The 17,662-nt window shown below is 40.6% G+C and overlaps 1 protein-coding gene across 1 annotated transcript in view; it reads left to right on the forward strand.

Moving 5' to 3' along the window:
- The window catches only part of LOC111221325 (potassium/sodium hyperpolarization-activated cyclic nucleotide-gated channel 1-like), a 68,599-nt gene that overhangs the window by 24,782 nt on the left and 26,155 nt on the right, over window positions 1-17,662 (forward strand). The window contains exons 3-4 of the mRNA XM_022744685.1: window positions 9,893-10,054; window positions 14,720-14,938. Coding sequence (XP_022600406.1) covers window positions 9,893-10,054; window positions 14,720-14,938 — 381 coding nt within the window. The remainder of the gene's footprint in view (window positions 1-9,892; window positions 10,055-14,719; window positions 14,939-17,662) is intronic.

Below are 17,662 nucleotides of genomic sequence, written 5' to 3' on the forward strand. Positions count from 1 at the left end.
GGGTCTTTTCTCATGTACTCGCTGCAGTGAGTAAAGCTTTTGAGGAATTCGAGACAAGACAAAGGAATAAAACATTATCAGATGCACCAAAGAGATGGAGAAGCAAATTATAACAAAAGCAGAGCTCAAATGTATTATAGGTGAAGTGCCTAAGGAAAATAGATTCATAAAATCATAGTGGCATACTGAACAGAGTACCTCTGGACAAATTATGTATAGAAACTTTTTTCAAAAGGTCACTAAATCAACCATTCACTGTTTCACATCCTCACTCAAAAAGAATTGCACTGCTGTGACCTGCACTCTTGCAGCAATAGGCCGGTCGAACAAGTCATAAATCTGTTTCATAAGACGGTTAACTAACTCTCACACATAGTGTCATCTTCAGTCATAGCGTCAGTATTTTGTAAGTGAAATAATATGTGTGAAGACATGGACATATAAATGTTATTTTCAGAGCTCCGTTACCTTCGGTTTTATGAAATTATGTGACAGGTCAAGGAAGTAGACCATAATCTGAAATGCACATTTGTACATACATATGCAATCAGTATGCAGTAGATGTCTATTCATTGCTGTATATGTATGTCACTTGTGTTTTCCTGTGTGTTAAAGTAAGCATGCTTTTGCCTGGTTTGTTAACATGAACTATAATAGCGTGTCCTTAGAAGAGCATACAGTGCTAGTAGCCTGGAGCCCAGACATGGTGGCACATAACCACAAACTGTCGAAGTGTCCTTGAGCGTGATTCTTGACCCCTAAACTGCTCCAATGGGGCTTCCCAGGAGAGAACAGGAGGCGGAGTTTGTGGGTTAAAGCAGAGATGGAGTCTTCTGTGAAATGCCACCGTGCACTATATACTGCAGCTCAATGACATGGTGTTATGATGACAATTACTGTTGGTATAAATATCTTTATATTGTACCATTTAAGTGCCAAAAGTCGAAATGGCAAGTTGTTTCCAGTATTCTCTTTCATGTAGGATCACAGTATTTCCATCCTTACTATCATACATTATCTACGGGGGATTGACAATCTTATCCGATTTACATGTCGGTACTGTATAAAATTCATATTACACAGGGTGGCTATTCAGAAAAAAAAATTAAGTGACTCTGCAAAATGATATATATTTCTCTGGTTTTACTATGTATATAAATGTTAAGTACAATGAACATTTTTGTTTTATTCTATAAACTACTGACATCATTTCTAACAAAGTCATTTAGAGCATTTATTTACAGAAAAGGTGTTTTCAGACCGCAAACAATGCAAAGAAATCAAGTTCATATTCATTTTTAAACAACACAATACTAATGTTTTAGCTTAGGAGGCATTCAGAAATCAATATTTGGTGTAATAACCTTTATTTTCCATCACAGCTTTCATACATCTTGTTATGCGGTCCAGCAGTCTTTCACATTACTGTTGGGTGTCTTTATGCCACTCCTGACGCAAAGATTCAAGCAGCCTGGCTTTGTTTGATGGCTTATGAGCATCCATCTTCATATTCCAGTGGTTTTCAATGGGGTTCAGTTCTGGAGATCAGACTGGCCATGACAGGGTCTTGATCTGGTGGTCCTCCATCCATATCCTGATTGACCTGGCAGTTTGGCATGGAGCACTGTCCTACTGGACAAAACAATCCTCAGAGTTGGTGTCATTGTCAGAGCAGAAGTTTTCTTTATGGATGACCTTGGACATCGCTTAATTCATGTGTCCTTCACAAAGACAATTCCACCCTTGCTGAAGCACCCCCAGATCATCTCCTATCCTCATAGGTCTCTCCAGGTCTTCAACAATTGGATCATAGAAGCTTACCTTATCGCAGTCCTCTACAGTCCAAACTTCAGTCTTGTTCCTCGTTCTAGCTTTGCACGACTTCAGCCCCTTCAACCTGTTTCAAACCGTCCTCGCTGTGCACTTGGCCCCAGCTGCCATTTGCCACTCTTTTTGTAGGTCACTTGATGTCATGCTACGGTTGTTGAGCGACATTCGAGTGAGTTGGCGGTCATCCGTCGTATTCACCCTCCGCCAGTCTGTAGCTTTTTTGTCCCCCAGTGTCTGCTGCTTGACGTTGTTCACATGAACCACTGTCTTTGAAATTTTCAGGATGGAAGCAACCTGATGCTCACTGTATCCCTCTGCCAGTAAAGCCAGTGAACCCTTCTCTGCCTGACCTCTCTTTTCAACTGGTTTGGTATGGTCAGTAGTTATTTTTTGAGGCAGTACTAGCTCTGTTTTTGCCATCCAGCTGGTCCTATTGCAGGAGTATAGAGGTGATATACTCATTAAATAAGATTTGGTTCATGTGATCACCTAATCAGTGCCCCACTAAGTAGAATGAGGGGTTTCTGTGTTGGCTGCGAGACATGTAGAGATGCTGGTGTCTTTAATTTTTCTCCAGAGCTGTACATCTCCAGCGAAAATCTACAATGATTTGCCACTAATCCATTTTGTATACTAATAACATTTACATTATCCCACCGCCCTGTGAAACAGTGTGAAATCTGTTGTTATCAGTGCGTCTCTGCCACTCACAGTCTAACATGGTCACAGTCTAGGAGTGGAAAAAGAAAAGACACATTAAAATACAAAGCACAAAATGGTTTCAGCAAGCAAAGTGACGTCTGTTGCTGCAATTGTATCATCTTCACCTCCTCAAAGACTCTAATCCTAACACCACTAACATCATAAGTATCCTTTTGCATAACTGAAGCAATGCCCTGATCCCCCACCAGCTCGTGAAATCTCTCGTGTGTATGTCCTTTTTATCACAGCTGTCATAAATTAGCTCTGATTGCCTCCATTTCCTATACAAATACTTCAGAATTAAGGGTGTTTTTACAACCGCCATGTTGACAGAATGTTGTTAACAAACAAGGAGGTTTTGGCGGTGGTGGCTATATTCCAGTGATAACACTGTCATGCATAATGACATTCAACATGGTGTGCAGATCTCCATCACAAACACACACACACACACACACACACACACACACACACACACACATATACACACAGCAGATTGCCGTTATGGTGCCTCCCCTGTCTCCCTCTTGTCAGCTTCCTCTTGTCACTTTTCATCGGGATAAAAATAAGTCTGTGACCGGATATTCTCCTCATTGGAGTTGTCTCCTGTTGACGAACCAGTGACTTGGATGAGATTAGTCATCCTGTTAAATCAGATTCAAGGCAGTGCACTAATGACTAAGCTCTGAGGGCTTCCTCTCATCATGCCTGATGCCTACAACATAACCGTCTCGACTGGCCGACCCTGTAAACGTTGCTTTTAGCGTGGATGGAGATGAGTTTGTGAGACAAGAGCTGAGGCCGTTACTGAGGGGGCAGGGAATTTTAAAAAACAAAGATATTTTATAGTAAGGTGTGTAGTCAAATAACTTTAGGAGCTGTGCCACCTCACCTGTGTCCATTTATTAAAAGTGGCAGAATGTCTATATATATTAATATTGGCATGTCTTGGATTGTTAAGATTTATGGCTCAGCTCACCTAAGTGGCTGTGCACTGCAGTTAAGGAGAAACAAAACGATATGTCAGTTAAATGCTCAGGTTCTTTGATCAAAGTCAGCCATGTGGCCGCCCTGTGGATCCAGAAAATGAGTGAGGTGCCTTTCATTTCCACCCTGTAAATCTATACAAAAATATTTAAATAAGTAATCTAAATCAACTAATCAGCCCCCCCCCCCCCCCCAACCCCCCACTGACCCATTACCTTGGCCAAGGACTGGTCTTTCAGAGATAAGAAAAGCAGGAAGAATAGATTTAATGGGCTATTATTGAGTGCACAATGAGACTTGCCAGCAACAGTGACAGGTCCTCAACACTGAATGAGCCTTGTGCGATATGAATACCCGCAGTGGATTTGCTTAAAAAACTATTACACAAAAATGTGTAATCCTGCACAAACCCAATGGCGCATCTTGGTAGGGAGCAGAGTTAGAGTGGTTTTTGTGATCCGAGCCCTCCAGGCCTGTTTAGACAGATGATGGAAGGGTGTTCCCTGTGGTCCACTCCCAGGCCTATTTCTCATTCTCCACATGTGCTTTCGTCCACCGTGACAGCATGCATGAGCATGACATTTTGGTCTAGGCATTTATAGTGAGAAATCTAACCCCTGCCCACAGTCTGCTCCTAGAATCTGCCATCATGTTCGATGATTAAAAATAACACGCATGGAATGATTTAGTTGATGAACTTCATTACTTATCACAGGAAATCATGTCTCGCTCCAACACAGGAAGATGCAGCATGTGGCAATTAACACAGTAAATGTACTGAACGTATGACATACACTACCTGTTGCTTAGTACATGCAAAATTATCGCTATTGTCAGAGAAAAGGTAGATGACAGTGACAGCTCATCCATAACTTAAACATAACATACATTTTTTTTTATGATTTTCTAATATGTAGCAGCTGTTAATTTAAAATATTTTTATTTTTATTATGTATTTTTACCTGATCAGTAAGATTGGTCTTGTGCTTTCATATCTATATTTAAAACAATATCTTCGTAATACAAACAAATGACAATAAATCAACACACTGAGCTCCAATGTGTACGGGTATGGTTTCCTCAAAACCAGAATTTACTCAAATTAAATGATTTAGTAGTGCATTAAATACAATAATAAATTATTCAATTGGAGAGCTGATTTGCTGCAACCAAAACTGTGTGATAAAATGAAATGTCCACCGTGTTGATAATTAAATAACTGCTGTAGAGTGTAGCTTTTACACTCAAACTTAATCATTACGTGAATTATTCAAAACAAATTAAAGTAAATGAAGCATCATTTTTTAATAAAGCCTATCACATGGCAGCATAGTAGTGATAGTGAAGGGGAGGGTTGGGGTTGAAGGCCTGTGGTGGACAGGTTCAGTCAGCAAAATGGAATCAGGAAAAACAATGTGAGTGAAGCCTTTTTTTGTTTTCTCTTATGTGTCCCGAAACATTCATCATCGTTAGCAGTGCTAGCAGCAAATGCCAGATGCCTCAGTATAGTATTACACTGACTGTGTTTGGGCAGCTACCATCACCTCCATGCATCTATTCTCTCACCTGGATCATACTCTTCTCACACCATCTGTGTGAGATGACTTGGCAGCTTTCTACACTCTCTCTCTCTGCCTGTCTGGGCCTTATCGGTGCCTCTCAAGGATACAGTTATTTTATTACTTAAGCACGTAATAATGTTTTTGTCGCCTGTCGTGCACACTGATCTTTATTTATTAGTTTTATTTATCTGCAGAGCATTGTGAATAAGTTTGGTCTATCTCCATTCGTAGTCGTCATATTGAAAGAATATTAGAAGTAGTATGGCATAAGTCAGTTTGTATTTACATTTTCATATACAACAGTATCTGCCTCACTGTGTGTTTGGATACCAGGTTTACTGGGATCTAAAAAGCAGTGCTGGAAGCAGCAGTAGTAGCTATAGTTTACAAGATTTGTATTTCCAGCAGCAGTTTAGTAATACAAGTAGTTTAATTGTCAGTGTTTGATTTCCCCTTTTTTTTTATTTTGATTGCCTTTGATTGTGGTTAAAGTGGCTTTTCCCACACAATTACAGCCCCCACTTCAAAGTGCTTGCAACCATGTAATTGCCGTTTCATTAGTTACACTTGTGAAACCACTGTATTGATGTTGACTTACCATAGGTGATGTGACCTGACCCATGATTTTGGTCTTAAGAAAAGGCAAGCAGATATCGGCATGGCCTCTCATATCGAGAGGTTTAATGAGGGTAGTGAGAGTAACAACGAGACCCCGTAAGACGCTGTTGTGTTGCGTCTCTGTGCCCTCATCAATCAAAGCTCTCTTGTTTATTCTGATGCTAATACAGCCAGCCTCACTCTGTGGCCCTATCAATTAAAAGAAAGTGGTCAGCAATCCATCATCCTCCATTTAACAAGCCAGGTTGTGGAATGCTGTGAGTGAAAACAATGTGTGTATGCATGTGTGTCTTTATTAAATACTGTATGTGTGCATGTTTACAGTACATATTGCTTTGTTATATTACACAGAGTGTCAGGCTATCTTCAAATATACAAGAATAAAGAAATTAAAAGAGATGGAGAAGAGATACAGAAACATCCTTCCTTTGCCTCAGAATAATGATCCTTTAACAACCTATGAACAGAACTAATCTTGGGAACAATTTTTGGTAACTGGAAAGTCTGTTCCTGCTTGGCATGGGTGTATTTGAATTGATTACAGCTGTGAAGGGAGATAGGGGAATCACCTTTCTCTAGTGACAGTACAGTTTGGGTTACAAACCGGAGATTTGCATGGCATTACCCCTGACAGTTCTCATAGACTTTATTCTCTACACAGTGGTTAAGTGCCAGAGGTCTTTTGAGGGCACTTCTATGGTAGGAATGTAGCAGGAGTTATTGTTGAACTGTAATGAGTCATTCAGGTTGCTCTACATGATACTGAAATGTATTTATCCTTCTTCAGAAATGAAATATACTGACACTGGAGAAAGTTTGTTAGTTTTCAGTATATTGCCATGTTGAAGGACAACCCAAACAATGCAAAGAGACAGTGGCAGGTGCACTAAAGACAGTAAACCATTTCATTTTTCACACTAAATGTTATGACCAAAGATGAGTCAATGCTGTGCACAATTTTGGATGATAAAGGTAACACCCCTCATGAAACCCAATGGTATTAATTAGAGCTGCACAATTAATCGAAATATAATCGAAATCGCAATATAGCCAAATGCACTATCCAAATCGCAGGAGCTGTAATTTTTTTGATATATGATGATAAGGTAAAATGTGTCACAAAATTGTTGTGCGTTGTTAGCATCATAAGCGTTGTGGTGCTACAAAGTCTACAAATCATATTCTCCAGATGTAAGGGAACAACAAAAATCACATCATCGTTTTTAATTTTTTCTCAGTGAAAATTAAAATGCAAAAACAATCATTCCAACTGAAATCATGACTAATTGCAAACGCAATATCTGCCAAAAATAATTGCAATATGAGTTTTTTGTGTCTTGTTCAGCCCTAGTATTAATTCTGCTTTTAAATATAGTTATCAAAGGGGTACTACCTCTGTAAGGGAGGGAGGGACACTCACAAGAAACTGATTAAAAGAAAAAGAATGCAGCAGAGGCTCTGATATCCTGACTTGTAGTTTCTACGTGCTCTTAAAATGCTTAATCCTACATTTCCCATAACGCAGCCTAATAATGTCTTTCATTGGTAAATGCCTAGGTCTTTCAAACCCCATATCCCCAGATTATAACATTTTTAAAAGTCTCCAAGCCCAAGGTAAAATGACGTTTCACCTTTTTCACATACTAAGTACTACTGAAATTCTTGATGTAATGATTTGATTGAGTTGATTCTCGATTTAAAACCAATTCTGTCAACATAACATTATTAACTAACATTGGTGCAAAAACAGATTTTTGCCATTCATGAACTGAATCTACAGAATCATAAAACATGAGTTTCATGGTTCATATAAAGGCTCAGAAATGTATTGAAATATTTTCAGAATCGCATTATTATGAAGTCCAAATCTTAGGAGCTGCAATTTTTTGATAAAGGTAAAATGTGTCACAACATATCATAAATGAAGGATTGTGATGCTATAGAGATGCCCTGGTCTACAAATCATTTTCTCCAGATGAAAGTAACATGCTGTTTGGTACGGACCACAGCAAAAAGCACATTAACATAATTTTTTTTTTTTTCAGTGACAGTTAAAAGCAAAAATTACCACTCCCACTATAATTGTGACTCATATTGCAATCACAATATCTGTTGAAATAATTGCAATATGATTTTTTTTTAAAATTAATTTTATATCGTTCAGCCCTAGTTCTTATGTGAATTCATTTTTTCACCCCCTCTTTGATGTCTGAAATTGGTGGAATACCCCTTTAATACCAATTTTTTTCCTTTATCAGAACAAGATGAAAATAAAAATAAAAATTTGGAAAAAAATAATTAATTTCAATATTTATCATCTATATCTCACTTCCTTTGAAGCTAAATATCTGCCTTTACAGTTCACAGTTTTGTTCTTCCCCTTCGACAAAATGTGCAGCTTCCTTTTGCAGATAGCCTGAGGGCAAATGTAATATTGCAATGGCAAGTCAGAAGTCAAGTCAGAATCTCAAACAACTAATTTTAAAAATGACAATTCAAAATGTAAATAATACACTGTGTGTTGGTATGCTTTACATCTCTGTCTATCTTAATGTCCTAGGAATTGTTGTATTTAAATTCATAAATTGCTTGGCAAGTTTTTCATAGTTTTAAAAGCAGCCTTGGTTTTAAATAGCTTCCCTTTCCTGTCTGGAAATACGATTTCACAAATGAAAAATATATCAGGCTCAGTGTGGGAGATGGAAAGGGATACCTCATGATTTATTCATTTGCCACAGAGTGAATTTAACACTTTAATGTTACGGAACGCCATTACGGCTCCAACAAGAAATTTGACATCACACAACATTGCATATTAGATAACATAACTTATTTATCACGGTGTTTAAAGGAAAGGCTGGCTCCTAAAAAACAAACAATAGCTCACATTTGAAGTGCAGCTGTGAAGGGAGGTGTAGAAAAACGACAGCATTCGGTGGGTTGAGCAAATAGAAAAAATAAATAAATAAATAAATAAAAAAGGTGCAGCTGGGCGGATGATTCAGCTTAGGTGATGTAAAAGTGCCCAAGGCTAAACATTTTGAACAAGAACACAAAGGAAGAGGGAAAGGGACAGAGTAGGCGAGAGGCACGCTGAGATTCCCTGTGTATCTGTGTGTGTGGACAGACGGATGGAGAGTGCGTGAGCGGGGACGTCTCCATCCACTCCGAGACAGCCTGGCTCCGCTCCTCGCCAGGGCACATTTTCCTAAGCATACCTCTGGCTTCATGTCAGCCCGTTGACGGAGCTAAATTGATGTGATTTGATGGTGCAGCAGCGCCCACACTGTCCCAGACAAACACAATGCTGATCCCTGCCAGCTTCTCTCTTAACACGCACACCGAAAAAACACACACTCACAGTCATATGCATTCAGATAGAAACTGAAAAATAAACAACCCCGGCGCTTCAGGAACAAGCACTAAAGATTAAACTTTGGGGCGGCAAATATGATGATGTCTTTATCTTCCTCCTCATCATCACCTACTGCTGAACAACAAAGTGAAGATGGAATGTGCCCTCTTAAAAGGCACTGAGTGGATTTTAATAAGGAGTGGAGCGATTAGCAGTGTACACCGTGGTCTTCATTGGGATTAAGAGGCTTTGAATGGTTGAGGCCATTAAAATCTACACCAGCCCAGAAGTCCTGCAGCGCCTTATGAGTATATTTATCATTAGGATTAACAAACCCAGCCTGTGAACACTCTCACCCCAGGAGCTCAGCCACCTCTACCCTTGTACCATTATTGTGTTTGGCTGAGAGGCTGTTGATAAGAGCGATTCAGCAGCAGGGAAGGTAAAACTCTGGTCGCAGTCTGCCGACCGTCCCCAGTGAATTGTTCTCAGAACGGCAACATCTGCATCCAGCAGCTCATCTATGTGCAGTGTAATAAGATGTGGTTTCCACAGGCAGATAGTACATTGTCATCTAATTCCTAAACCACAAACCCTGTGTATGACGTGATCAAAGAAGAGATCCAGAAGTCATTGTACTGCTTGTGGAGGAGGAAAATCTCCCTTGAGGACGTGCGCGCTTGTGTATGTATGTAGGCCTGTGTGTGTGTGTGTGTGTGTGTGTGTGTATGTATGTGTGTACTTTTCAATCTAGAGAGATTTCAGGGATTTCACTATCAGCGTGTTGAGTCATCCTACCCTAACCCATTTCCTGCTTCCTCTCTCTCCCACCCCTCAGATCTTCCACATGACCTATGACCTGGCCAGCGCCATGGTGAGGATAGTCAACCTGATTGGCATGATGCTGCTGCTGTGTCACTGGGACGGCTGCTTGCAGTTCCTGGTGCCCATGCTGCAGGACTTCCCCGCCGACTGCTGGGTGTCCAAAAATAAGATGGTGGTAAGTGCTGCTCCTGCGCCGTGTCCTCCTGCCTGTTCAAATCAGATTATACCCTGTCTTATCTCAACCGTCAGCTTCAGTAATTACTGTACTAAAACCCTTTAGCATCCTAGGAAAGGATTGCCTTGCATATCTGTCATTTAAACCATAAATCAAATATATTTATCTGCTACATTTGCCCACTTTTATTCAATTTGCTGGTTGTTTTTATTTATTTGGAGCTCTTGACATCTGTCCCTGCTGTGAAAGGAGAGAGACAGCGAGGTTGTGCATGGAACATTGATTTCCTGAATAGGACAGACGGCCCTTATCCAATATTGGCTGCATATTGACAGTTTCCAGTGAGCACTCATGCTGTGCTTTAATTTCGCTGCATTGTTAACAGCTGCCGGAGTAGAGCCTCTGTTAAAGCCTGACTCATAATAGAGTTCTCTTTTATTTGCTTACGGAAGCGGACTGTGTCACACCTGATGTGTGACTGTGAATCACCCGCAGCTGACGGCCTCATGTTAACTTAATGTGTCACAAAGAGTATAGCTCCACAGGAATCAGACTTATTGTCAGGTTTAGTGGGCCCCACCACTAAACCTCAATAGGGACTGATCTAACATCAGTGAATGCTCCTCTAATCAGCAATCACCAGTAAATCAACATATATTAAACCCTTGAGCAATGGTTCCCTAACTGATGGCTTGTCAATATACATGGCAATGGAGGTGTCAATAGGGCAGTGTTTGGACTTTTGTGGGGTCGGCAGTGAAACATTGAAAGATGTCGACATGGTGCAATAAAAGCTTCCTAGATTTAATAGATTTATAGGCGCCCAAACATGCATTCACAAACACCCACACGATAGACAAACACATTTTTTCTCCTCTGCTCTCGCTCCTTTCTTTCTTTTTCTCTTTATACTCCTTTCTTACCCCTGCTCTCTACCACACAGTCTTGCTATATAAGTCTTGTCTAATCACTATTATTACTGTTATTACATAACAAAATCATTTCCCCCTCTTCCTGTCCTGTCTGATTAATGTAGTTTTAGCCGTGTGTGTATATATACTGTATGTGTTTATGTGTGTGTGTGTGTGTGTGTGTGTGGGTGTGTGTGTGTGTGTGTGTGTGTGGGTGTGTGTGTGTGTGTGTGTGTGTGGGTGTGTGTGTGTGTGTGTGTGTGTGGGTGTGTGTGTGTGTGTGTGTGTGTGGGTGTGTGTGTGTGTGTGTGTGTGTGGGTGTGTGTGTGTGTGTGTGTGTGTGGGTGTGTGTGTGTGTGTGTGTGTGTGCGCGCGTGTGCATGTGCATACTGTATATTTTTATTATGTGTGTGTTTGTGTGCGTGTTTGTCTGTATGTTTGTATACATCTGTGTGTTTTGTGTCTGTGTGTGTGTGTGTGTGTGTGTGTGTGTGTGGGTGTGTGTGTGTGTGTGTGTGTGTGTGTGTGGGTGTGTGTGTGTGTGTGTGTGTGTGTGTGTGGGTGTGTGTGTGTGTGTGTGTGTGTGTGTGTGGGTGTGTGTGTGTGTGTGTGTGTGTGTGTGTGGGTGTGTGTGTGTGTGTGTGTGTGTGTGTGTGGGTGTGTGTGTGTGTGTGTGTGTGTGTGTGTGCGTGCATCTGTTTGTGTATGTATGTCAATATTTGTTCCAGAGAGGGAAAGGGGGTGAGGAAGATGAGAGGGAAGAAGAACAAAAAAGCAGTTCAGGTTGGGAGACAGGGTTTCGTCATCTGGTGGTCAACCCTGCTCCCAAGAGTCTGGAGCACAACCGCTACAGGGGCAGCCCTGTAGAATGTATATAGTTATTTATTCATCCATTAGCCACTACAAATGTATTCAAAACAAAACAAAACAACTTGCATCTCCCCTGTCACTCCACCTTTCCGCCTCGGTCCCATTAACCATCTCTGCCGAAAGCATCCAACAAGCTTTTCTGTTTGTTTATTTGTTTGTTTTTTCTTCTTCTTTAAGTATAAGGATATGAAGAAAGGAAAATCTACAACTATACATGAAAAAGTTGCCAGTTTTTTTTTATTCTCCTTTATGCTTCTTTTATTTCTGTTAAGCACATTGAATGTTTATGAAAATGTGCTATACAAATGAATTTGCCTTGCCTTTTCTTTCTTTCATATTCTTGCATCATCTCAGTTCATCCTAGTCTCTGTTCAATTCAATGTAATGTTTGTCCCACTGTAGTATTCTATATATTTATGTGTGTGATGTCATCTAACGTCTGCCTGTGTTAAATCACTTGTTATGTGTTTGTCTTGCTTCACCAATAAAAATGAAGAACAAAAATAGATTTATTGGCGAAGTTTTGATCAAGCAGGTTTTCCTGTGTGATCGCAGTTTCTCGCTGTTGAAAAATACACATTGTTTTAATTAGAATGTAATACTTACACTAGTAACTAAATTAACTTTTTTGAAGTGAATTAATATTCAAGTCACAGGTAGAATGCTGAATTTATTAACAGAAAGATGAGGAGGCCAGAATAAACATATTCTTAAACTGTGACAACAAAAAAACACAGGTAGAGAAGCCAACTTTGAGTTCACATGAACCAGCTTCTAGTCAGCTGTATGCTCAGCTCTGTGTGACAGAACAGATGTCACATGAGTAGTTACATCGCTCAAGGTGTGATGTATTTGGTTCATCATGCCTCACTGCCTCCCTGACATGCTCACATGTTTCACAGAATCTGCTTCTCTTACATTTAATCATAAGAAAAGACAGATGTGTGCAGACCACTGTCCCTTGAGATGTTTCACACTTTAGCTAATTTTAGCTTCTTTTCCATACCTGTCTGTGCAGCGATATACATGCACACTCAGGTAAGTTGGTCCTGCTCAGGGACAGGGATCAAAAGAGCAACTACGACACAACCTTTACCTTCCAGTCTGGACTGATATAGATTAAGACCCAAAACTAAAATATATATTAAGACCTCTATGTTGCATATGGTTACATTCAAACATTTTCCTCTTCCAAGTTTTATGTTTCTTTTCCCTTTGGCGCCATGAAAGATGCATTTTACTACTAGTTCAATATGCATACAGCCAAGTTGTAAGGGGATTATCTTAAGTTACGTAAGGCAGAGCTGTCAGACAACATAATGTAAACTGTAGCTCATCATTAAGGTACAGTACCGTATGCATGGATTAGGATTGGATTTGATGTCTTTTTTGCAGCAGTAAAAATAAAGGATATGATTGCTCTTCTAATCTCTTTGCTTGATTCTGGAAAAACATATTTGAACCACATGTACATGAAGAAATAACACTGTATTATACATAAAGCCACGACAAAGAAAAACAGATTTAAATAGTCCCTCAGAGCAATATGAGGCATTTGCCATGCTGTGCTTTTTACATAAAAAAAAATAAAAGAAATCTCTTGTATGTTCACATTTTCAGAGAATTGTTGCCTCTACTCTTTCTTAATAACAAGCTTTACTTTTACCTTTACTTCTACAATTAAAACCTAAAAATCCAGTCTTCTTTTTTTTTTTTAAAGTGTTCAAATACCTCCATCTCAGCAACTCTGGCGTGTGGGCTCACATGCCAAATGCCTTCTCACAAGATGATTTCATGCAGTTCTGACTAGCTTATATTTAGGCATTTTCTACTTCTCATGTTGTTACAGCTCAGAGTCGTATTTCCAGAACTTGCACTGGATGTTTCCTGAGACTGTAGCTCCCGAAAAGCAGCCCTCTGCATGTAGGGGTGCAGACAGGCCCTCAGATGTTGAGGAGGAACACTCCTAATGTACTTAGTTTAAAATCCCGTGTGATGGATGTAGCCTTTCATTAACATCAAAATAGAGTTTGTTTTGTTTCACACGGTAAACACTGTCTAATTAATTGCATTACATAGAAGAACGGTTCTCAATGTGACAGAATAACAAATATATCTTTCTGAATTAATTCAAGCCTCAGGGGCAGGCACCTCTCTGATGGAAAGCTCTTCATGTTTTGCTCACATTACCTGGTAGACAAAGAGGTTGTTAGTATTGATAGACTCACAGTCACACTTGGCCTGACCCTGATTAGGAGACATTTTTTGTCTTCTTTTACAGTAGCTGTCCTGTTATCTCGCCGGGTCATCGCTCCTTACCTTTTCAGGAGGGCACTAATAAAATTGCTATCTCTCTCTTGGCTTTTTCCGCTGTGGAAATGAGTTTGAAAGCAATTTGGACATGTCACCCCCAGGAGAGAGTTGATATTGATTTGCCATGAACTACCATCGGGATCTAAAGGAAAAAAAAGGGGCAATTTATCTACAAATGAGAAAACTCACACAGAAATCACATTTTTCTAAATAGCTGACCTACTTTCCGTCATGCAAGCCTCTAGTGTCTCATGCTCCATCCTCCCATTCTCAGGGCTCTGTTTTAGGCTCCTGCCCAAATGTCTGCTTTGCTCCAAATATTTGCATATTGAGAAGTATGTTATACCCCGCCAGCTGCTCCGTATTGAACTAAGACGGTTGGAAGTGGGCACCTGCCATTCGTTTTGTCTTAAGTAGTTGGATGTGTGCGTGTTTGTGAGTGAGCTGTCAGAGTGCTCATTGACCTTTAATGTGCCATCAACACCCTTATGAGAGGGAGAGTGTGAGATGGAGAGATAAAGTGTTCCGATGTACTCACCCTGACTAACCCCGTCTCTTCTGTTTCATCCAGAATGACACATGGGGACAGCAGTACTCCTACGCACTTTTCAAAGCTATGAGCCACATGCTGTGTATTGGCTATGGCATGTACCCCCCGGTGGGCATGACAGACGTGTGGCTGACCATCCTCAGCATGATTGTGGGCGCTACCTGCTACGCCATGTTTGTGGGCCACGCCACCGCGCTAATCCAATCTCTAGACTCATCTCGACGGCAGTACCAGGAGAAGGTGAGTAAAGACAACGTGTTGCTGATGGCTGTATTGTGTCTGGATTTATTTTTAAGAGAGGACAGCGGTGGTAGGTGGGTAGGGTGCTTGCTCGTCCTCAGTTTAAAGCTCGGTTTTGTTTTGTAGTTTAATGTGGCAGTTAACCCCCAAAATTGAATTTCTGTGATGTTTTTACGGACACTGAACACACTCTGACTTGTAGGTATTGCAGCTCCTTCATCACTCTTCCAAAAAGGGAAAACAATCACCATCAGTCCTCTAACAAAAGACAGCTGTGCCTCCCTGATAACCCCTGTAATGTAACTATTGTAAAAAACTTATTGATAGTGCTACATTATTTTATTAATTAGATGAATAATTAATGTTATTTTTTGTCTTACTTTGAATTCCAAAACTTTATGTTACAGCTCTATACTATACAGCTCTATATTTTACATCTATATTTGCTTAAATATTGGTAAATTGGCACCAATAAAATGATGATATATTAGCTATTAGCACTTCCTGTCACTGGGTTACTTTGATACTGCTATGCTTTGATGGCTGAAGTCGCAGTGATTGGCTGAGTAGCATCACGTGACCAGTGCCGTAAACACTACAAGAGCAGCGCTGGTTAAATTAGAAGCGTCGTCCAATTCTCAATAATTTAAAGGTTATATGTATGGGTCCAGATAAGATGGCGTCTGGGTCCAGACAGCAATCCACCTATTAGTGACCTCTGTTCAAGGTAGAAGATGTTCTTTTGTACTGAGGAAACTAAATCCAGGAAATTGTCAATTTTGTTCCGGCAAGTAGAGGACGTTTGACTGACATAACATTGTCCCTTGAAAGCCATGTATCTCCAAAATATCAGCTTTTCATAGGCTAAGAAAAACAGCATTGTTTCCAGGTTTGTTTGTATGACAAAGAGCACAGAAAGTACTGTTACTAAAAATGAGGGCATAGTGTGCTAGGTGTCCACATCTATTTATCTTTGCCTGGATGGGCATTTGCCGTGGAATCACATGCACACAGACAGGAACTCCAGCATCCCCATTTCAGGGAAAGGAAAGCCCTGTCAGCTGGCCGTGAAGGCCGAGACGTGTTCCACAGAGCCATGCCCTCAGTGGGCCCAGCGTGGGTGATAATGAGCTGAGCGGCCAAGGCTGCCACACTGCCCACCATCTGTAGCGAGGAGGAGACAGGAGAGGATGACCTCCAGGGAATGGAGGCAGAAGCTCGTGAGACCCCACCCGAATGAAAGAGGGAGAGTGGGAGTTAAGAGGCCAGAGGAAAAGAACCAGGCAGACAAGCAGGGGGAGCAGATTAGCTGACGTAATAGCTGCGTGTTATTCATCTTCAAAAGGAGAAAAAGGCCACTGGATAAATTAACACCTGACAAATCTAGGGGTGAGTAACAAAGAGACTAGTTTCCAACAAATTAACAACGGCAAAGATGAAAAATCCAAAAAGTAAAACATGTAAGTTGGTACATGACTAATGCGACTGATCTGAGTAGCTGTTTAATGAAACACGAGTGAACCAACTCCAGGCTCAACACTGTCCATTTGTCTGCCGGTCTGCTTTAGAGATGCCTTGCTGCCAAGTAGACTGAACAGCTGGCCTGTCTCAGCACCAGTCAGCATGTGCTACCAAAGCCATTTGCTGCCGTTTCTGGGATCACCCCCTCAGGCGCCTTAAGAATCCCCCAGCCAGCTAAAAAGGCTCCCCTGTGCTCCCACAGCTTCCCATGGTGCCTGCCTGCAGAAAGGTTATTAGTGGAGACTGCAATTAATTTTTAAGAGTGCGGATTCTCTCATTTATCTTTCTACATGCCTCAGTGATAAGAAACTCTCTGGGTGCACTGTTGCTGCGTGCTCATCTGGCTGTGGGAGCCAGATAGTAGTCATTTCTACTACACTGTACTACACCCACTCCTCCGTTCTCTTTTATCAGGGTTAGTTCCTTCAAAGGAATAAACCTTTTTGTCATTGGCCTCTGCATCAGTCGTGTGACAATGGGATTGGCTTCCTGGAGATTTCACTCTGCTTTTCCGTGCTAGACTAATACCATAATCCACACTCTCAAGAAGTGGACAATCCATCGGTCAGTCTCTGGAGTTTTGAGGAGACAGGTGGCTGTTCTCAGAGAGCCATGACAGAGACAGCTGTTCCTGTCCGCAGGGAACCAGCCTGGACAAAAACCTACTAACGGAGACACCACCAGCACAGCAGCCAGTATCCAACCTGCCACCATACACCAAGTTATCATATACACCTGTCTGTTAGGATGAGTGATATTATGCTGTAGAGTATGGTGTGGTGGTTCCATGTAACATATTAACACATCACATCTGTTTAAGCAGCCAGGTGAAGATGTAATTATTAATAAACCATGCACAATATGAGGATGGCAATATGAAAGAAATAAGGTAAATATAAAATACCTGATGATTCCAAACAGTGATGCTAAACCGCAGCAGCATATAGCAGATATATACAGTATAATATTTTATTCTTAAGTCCAGAGAAGTATATCACACTTATTGTGTTTGCTCAGAAAAGGTAATGGTGCATTAAGGCACTAATGGAAAAAAAACATTAAAAATGGAATAAACATTAAGTCTGCAGCTTTGGTATATCAAAAAGAAACACTTAATTTCTTTTTGTAATCATAGGTACCCAATCTCTTTACATATTTGCATATTATATGGTGGATAAATAACAGTATATGCATTGATGTTGA

Source organism: Seriola dumerili, unplaced genomic scaffold (assembly GCF_002260705.1).
Source record: "Seriola dumerili isolate Sdu_G_001 unplaced genomic scaffold, Sdu_1.0 BDQW01000003.1, whole genome shotgun sequence".
In the NCBI taxonomy this organism is placed as follows: domain Eukaryota; kingdom Metazoa; phylum Chordata; class Actinopteri; order Carangiformes; family Carangidae; genus Seriola; species Seriola dumerili.